This window comes from Chaetura pelagica, unplaced genomic scaffold (assembly GCF_000747805.2).
Source record: "Chaetura pelagica isolate M959 unplaced genomic scaffold, ChaPel_1.0 scaffold118, whole genome shotgun sequence".
NCBI lineage: Eukaryota > Metazoa > Chordata > Aves > Apodiformes > Apodidae > Chaetura > Chaetura pelagica.
In genome coordinates, this window is record NW_009954408.1 from 9,100 (window position 1) to 16,169 (window position 7,070).

The window sequence follows — 7,070 nt, forward strand, 5'->3', positions numbered from 1 at the left end:
TTCTCTAGACCAGTGGGGTCCACAAGAGGGTCCTTGGGTGAAGGCTTCATTTGACATAAACTGGATGCATTTCCCATGAGGTCACCTCTGTCAGTGTGCAGAGGAGGGGGCAGCAGGATTTGGGAGCAAGGGAAGACTCCATTGCACAGGACCAAGCATGTCTGAGACAGCACAGATACCAGAGTGTCCCGTTACCTTTAAACAACCCACTGCCTCTTTCACACCAGGGACCAACTTTATTGACTTATTGATTAAAATCCCAGCCTTTCCCAAACATCACCTTGACTCACTGCCCTTCAGTGCCACCCAGCTTTCTCAAAACTCAAAGCTGTGCAGCTCTACAGCTCTGACCTGGGCCTCTTTATGCACGATTCCCTTGTCATATTTAGGAGACCCAGAGAAGAAATAGTTCTGATTTTAATCACCTTATTTCATTAATAATCAGTTGATTTTTATAACAGTGCCATTGTATTACTTAATTTGTAGATGTCTGTCTGCATTTCTCTTATTGCACCCCTCACATCTGCCCAAGAAGAGTCTAAAACCTTCTCCTGGATTTTATTTTTGTTGTGCTTTTCCAAAAAGGCAAACCCCTTGTGATTCCAGGCCTCTGTGACAGTTTCATCTCCAAGGCAAAGAAATAAGTAGAAACCAATTTGCTGACAAAACATAAGGCCAAGGATTGCTGTGTTACTATCCTTGCTGAAACAGTCTCCCTTCCCCAGCTCCACAGAGCTAACTCCATCATGGACTGGAAGCCACACAACAGAAATGCTCCAAGTTCTGCTGGCCTGCACACCTGCCCAGCTTGTCCATAAGCCAGGTTGGCCCAATGCAGGTCACCAACAAAAGGTTGCACTAACAGGAGGGGGCTGATTAGGAAGCTAAAAACCAGTCCTTCAGAAAGCCTGTTGTTTCCCGTTTCTTTGAAGAGAGAGGGCTGAATATGACTTCAGCATGAATTATTTTAATTGGTGGTTTTGCAGACTTATGCACAGGCATGAAGAAAGCTTCAGCTATTGGAATAGTCTCTTATTTCTTAAGTCTTCTGACTTTAAAGACTTTGTGGGAAAGAACATATGAAATTGATACCTTCCAGGAACCATCACCATTGTATCTGCATGAATGAATGACCAAAAAAAAAAAGACTTAGAAAAGCAATGAAAGGCTGGTGAATCCTTTCCTATGTCACACTGAAAGGTGCACAGAGGAGGGGCTGAGTTCCCAGGCAGCAGCAGTTAGGAGGCTTAGGAGCAGGTTTGGTTGCTCTCAGAACAGAGCTGAGATGGGCACTGCGCCCTGGACACCCTTTCCCAGCTTCCAGTCCTGTGAAACCCATTGTAATTATTTCAAACACCAACCTTATGCACAGAGACAGAAATACTTCCCCATCACTGTGATTTTTTTTTAGCCAAGTTATGTAGAAGTTCTGCAAAGCACACAAAAAAGCACAAAATGACCTTAAGTCTGGAGGGACAAGCTGAGAGCAGAGAGTCTGAAAGCACTTCCTCTCATTCTGATTGGAACAGGGTGGTTTAAAACTCACAATACTGTTAAGAGTGAAGGACTCACTCTCACTGCATGTTTTCTGTATCATCTATTTCTCCCTCATACCTGATTCCAAGGGGTGCATAAGGAAGTGTGGACAGGAAGTGGAGAGAGGTCATCCTGCCCCTCTGCTCTGCCCTGGGGAGGTCACATCTGGAGTGTTGTGTCCAGTTTTGGGCTCCCCAGTTCAAGAGAGACAGGGAACTGCTGGAGAGAGTCCAGGGGAGGGTGACAAAGATGACTGGGGAACTGGAGCATCTCCCTGATGAGGAAAGGCTGAGGGAGCTGGGGCTGCTCAGCCTGGAGAAGAGAAGGCTGAGGGGAGACCTGCTCACTGCCTACACGTGTCTGAGGGTGGGTGCAGGAGGATGGAGCCAGACTCGGCTCAGCAGTGCCAAGGAACAGGGCGAGGGCCAACGGGCACCAACTGGAACATGGGAAGTGCCCCTGAAAGGTGGGGAGAAACTTCTTGGCTGTGAGGGTGACAGAGCCCTGGGACAGGCTGCCCAGGGGGCTGTGGAGGCCCCTTCTCTGGAGAGATTCACCCCTGGATGCAGCCCTGTGGGATGTGCTCCAGGGGATCCTACTTCAGTGGCAGAGTTGGACTAGATGATGTCTAGAGCTTCCTGTCAACTCTGACAATTCCATAATTCCGAGACTCCATAAACTTTTTTTTTTTTTTTACTTCATTCTTTCCTTTACAGAACCTTTATACACTTAAAATACCTTCCTTCCTATGTTCCTAAGAAGCTGAGCTGCTGATACTTTCAGGGACCATAGCAATACTTTTGGTTTGGGTGTTTTCTGCATGAGTTTTGGGCAATCTGTTTCCACTGCCTGGAGCCACCAGACAAACCCTCCTGAGCCCTCTACAATTATCACCCTTCAAATTTCTCCCACCCTATTAAGAGACATGAGGTCCCAGCATGTCCTTTAGGCCATGAAGTTCAGCTGAACTCCCTCCAAACCCTTCTTAAGAGTTGGTCTGGGCCAAGAATCCAAAGATGCCTTCAAGACTAAACATGTCCATCCTGGCTTTGCCAGTCTGCATCACCAGGAGTCATGTCTCCTCTTCAGATGCACCCCTGTCTCTCCATGGAAACCAAAGGCATTGCCTCCAAAGAGAGAGCAACACCCCCAAAAACAATCAGGCAGTGTCCAACAACAGCAGAGAACCAGGAATGCTGGCACTGTAGGTGCTTGGGTGATTGGTTCTCTGAAAGGAAACAGTGCCTGGAATTTCTGAGTAATTTTCAGCAAAAAGCAAGGAAATTGGTGACACTGAGAAACCATTTGTGTGTCCAGATGTTGTGCTTTGAAAGAGCTGAAGACTCGCTTAGTAAGGAAGGGGTTAAAGATACATATGTGCTCCCTACTTTCAGGACATTGTCCAGGCTTTTCTTCACAAATCCTGCCTTCCAGAGAGAAAGGAGGGTAATCCCTAGGGAGCAATGGGAGAGCACTCATCCAACTTGTCCTAGGACAGCCATAGGGTGCTGAGGGAGAGGAAAGAGCCCAGGCTGAGCTCTTCATGCTGTGAGCAAGCTCCCTGGGGCAGGAGTCCTCACTCTCCCTTCTCCTTCTCCTCCCTTTTGGTCCTCAACACAGTGATCCAACCCTACAACACACAGACTTTATCTCTAGACACCTTCTCCAAAAGCTAAGAGAAGAGCTAACAAATGCTGTGGGGAAAATATCATGACAGGCATGTCAAGTGGTTTTTAAAATAACAGAAATTTACATATTTAAATTGTTTATAAATCTATAAATTATACACTATGTTATATTGTACATCTATTGTATGACAGCTGATGCTTTTGGAAGATGCTTGGAGAGAACTGTTTGTTCTAGGAATAGCACAATGGGCCATTCCAGTTGATGCTAACACTCTACTGGCTGTATCTGGTAAGAATTGCACAATTTAATGACTTTGTTACAAAAATTACCATAAAAATACATTACTGAAAAAAGAACAACATGTAAAGAATAACAAATTCCTACTGAACAATAGAGCATACCTGTCACTTATAAATCTATATTTAAATGCAAATAATGTTGTTTTGTTGTATTCATGACTGCTTGCATTGTCATTTAAATGCAAATTACTGTGTTTGTTATCATCCAAGAGAAGATTTTATATTAACTTTCATACAATATGGTCAGTTTACATGGAACCAGATAGACAAGTGTGACAATAGAGTGGATATTGATACACAGGATTTTGTCAGAAATCAATGTAAAATAAAGCAAATGCCTTTCATATGATTTCTTTCATGTCTTTCTGCTTTAGGCATGAACGGTGACAATACAGATTCTCAGAAGCTGAATAAAATCATTTCAGAAATACAGGCTTTGCAGGAGGTTGTGGCCAGATTTAGACAACTCCGGTTAGATGCTACTGAATTTGCCTGTCTCAAATGCATTGTCACTTTTAAAGCTGGTAAGCAGAAAGAATCTTCTTGCTTGTCTTGTCTGATGACTCTGACCTTGCTACTTTAAAGCTACAAGGATGTTTTAAACCAGGCACAGTTTGATACCACCCCACAGGTTTCCTGCTGTCGAATGCCAGTAAGTCAGTGTTGCTTTTTGAAAGGCTGACAGCGAGTGCTGGGAAGGTTTAATTCCCACTGGTGGCTCTGGCTGAACTGTTTTGACCCACCCATGAGCCAAGCTGAACTAGTAACTAGCAACTAGAACAGTAACTGGTCTGCTTTCCAGTGCCTACACACAGCGGTTCCGAACTGAGGAGCTTCCGAAATGCCGCGGCCATCGCAGCCCTCCAGGATGAAGCCCAGCTCACCCTGAACAGCTACATCCATACCAGGTGAGAGGGGGGCTGCTCCCAGGTCAAATCCTACCCTCACTGCAGCCAAAGTGGCATTTTCACTGGCTGAAACGGGGACCAGGCTGTTAGGCTGGCTGCCAGCTTGCTGGGATTTGGCATTTCCTGATGAGAGTCGTGGAACCGTTTTGGTTGGAAAAGACCCTTAAGATCATCAAGTCCAACCATCAACCCAGCCCTGCCGAGGCCACCACTAACCCATGTGCCTCAGCACCACATCTACAGGGCTTCTGAATACCTCCAGGGATGGGGACTCCACCACTGCCCTGAGCAGCCTGGGCCAGGGCCTGACAACCCTTTTGGGGAAGAAATTATTTCTAATATCCAATCGAAACCTCTCTTGGCAAAACTTGGGTCCATTTCCTCTCATTGCTTGCTACTTGGGAGATCAACCCCCACCTTTTTACAACCTCCTTTCGGGTGGTTGTAGAGAGCAGAAGGTCTTCCCTCAGCCTCCTTTTCTCCAGGCTGAACAACCCCAGCTCCCTCAGACACTCCTCATAAGACTTGTTCCTCTAGACCCTTCATCAGCTTCGTCACTCTTCTTTGGACACACTTCAATGAATTCAAACAAATGGAAAAGTAGTAAAAGGAGAGTTCTTCCCCTGGGAAGTGATACCTGCTGTGGAACACTTTGCAGTTCAAAGGCTGCATTTTCCTCTATATTTAATTCAGTTAAATGCTGCTAATAGCTATGATGAAAACAACACCACAGCTCACAGAAGCATAAGCACTTCTGACCCATGAGCTCCAACCCACCTCCCATGTCAGTTCCCCCATTTTGCAGAAGCCAAAGTTTCATGTTAATGGCTCTTTCAAGACTCTCTTCTGAGTCTGTTCTCAGATTGAAATAAAAATCCCAGACCTCATTAATCTCATTTTGGTGCCACAGCAGAGCAATGAGAATCGTTCTTTGGGAAGAAAACATTCCCCTCTGTCTCATTCAGGATAAGTCCCACGGGAGACTGAAATCCTAAAACCTTCTGTAAAAGGTGTAGCTGCCATCCCACAAAGCCTGGAGGGGTAAGCCCAGGAAAGCATGACATGTACTGTGCAAGATACAACCCCACCCTCTAGAAGAGCTGGCTGTGAATAGAGCCTCTTCCTGTGGACCACTTCACAGTGGTGAGACAGGGGAGAACCCAAAAGAGTGGACCTGGTATCTCTTCCAACAGCTGCTCTGGCTGGCTCAGAACTTCTGGTGAGAGCTCAGAACTTCTGGTGACAGCTCAGACAAGTTTTTTAAAGTTTGTGTCTGAGTCCTTTGGCTGCAGTGGAGACTAGCTAAGTAGATGTAGCAGTGGAAGAGGAACCTTTACACCATTTTTTTCTTTCTGAAACTTTGATCTGCACATGTAATAGCTCTGCCTAGCAGAAGACAACTCAGTGTCCAAGACAGGATGGCAGCAGCCTCTGAAGCACTTCTATTTAGTGCAAAGGGAAGGACCTGCCCTGGGGATGGGAACAACATTGCAAATACCATCCAGCTCTGGCTAGTTCAGAGCAAAAAGAAAAACCCCTGCAACCTCTTGGTGGGACACCCACCAACTGTACAACCTGTTGGGTCTTTTCTGCCATGTAAAAGTTTTTCTTCAGAAAAATAGCCCAAAAAACTTCAACACCCTGTTTCTCTCTCTCTCTGTCTCCCAGGTATCCCACACAACCCTGTCGTTTTGGGAAACTTTTATTGCTTTTACCAGCTTTACGTTCCATTAGCCCATCAACAATAGAAGAAGTGTTTTTCAAAAAGACCATTGGGAATGTACCCATCACAAGACTGCTTTCAGATATGTACAAATCCAGTGACATCTAAATGACCTTCAAATAAACAAGGATGGACAGTTTGAGAACAACTTTTTTTCTTTTTTCTTTTTTTTTTTTTTATCACTGGAGAATAAGCCTCAACTAACAAAATCTACAGGAAGCATAAGCCTGGGAATGTTTAGCCTTTAAACCCATTGACAAAAAAAAATACCCCAGTAGATATGATTCTGCTGCTCTGAACAGAGTGATTTAGATCATGGAGAGAATGCTTTGTTCCACAGAAAAAGTGAAAGTGGTTGGGATTTGGCTGCTGTTCCTGTGACTACAGGATGGAGGCAATTCAGATGCCAGTCACTGTTAACAAAGACTCTGCTATTCTCTCATTTAACTGGCAGATCTGAGACAAAATGTGAAAGAAGGTACTTTAGCTTGTTCAGTATTTGGAACCGGGCGACCACACTTGGCTTCTGTTGTAACATGAGATGCCGTGGCCTTCAGAACTGTTTTAAAAGTAGCCTATGTTGGGAAAGTGTTTTTAATATGGTAGGCAACATTTAAGACCAGGTTACCAAAACACTGCTTCTGCTACAATACATCATGAAGTGGCCTTCAGAACTGATTTTCAAAGTAGCTTATGACGGCAGCTCTGTTCTTCCTGCAAAACCAACTGGTGACCTTTGATGCGGATGCCACCACAAGTTGCTGGGTTAACATCTCAAAGGCAGAAGAGCTTTATACACTTCTCTGCCCTACCTTCCCTCCTTCTTCCACACATGCAGACACACCTTCACACCCACCCAGCTGAGAAGATAGGAGTCAAGAAAGGAAGACTAAAAAACAGCAAAACCAAATAGGATGGAGATGACCGCTTCAGTGACCTGCTGGGGGTCCTGGTGGCTCAGTGCTCAAACCAAAG

At 45.2% G+C, this 7,070-nt stretch overlaps 1 protein-coding gene across 1 annotated transcript in view; it reads left to right on the top strand.

Moving 5' to 3' along the window:
* NR2E1 (nuclear receptor subfamily 2, group E, member 1) overlaps positions 1-7,070 on the top strand; it is a gene marked incomplete at its 5' end in the record, with an annotated part of 12,793 nt that extends 5,723 nt beyond the window's left edge. The window contains 4 exons of the mRNA XM_010004348.1: positions 3,357-3,453; positions 3,839-3,988; positions 4,267-4,372; positions 6,041-7,070. Coding sequence (XP_010002650.1) covers positions 3,357-3,453; positions 3,839-3,988; positions 4,267-4,372; positions 6,041-6,203 — 516 coding nt within the window. The remainder of the gene's footprint in view (positions 1-3,356; positions 3,454-3,838; positions 3,989-4,266; positions 4,373-6,040) is intronic.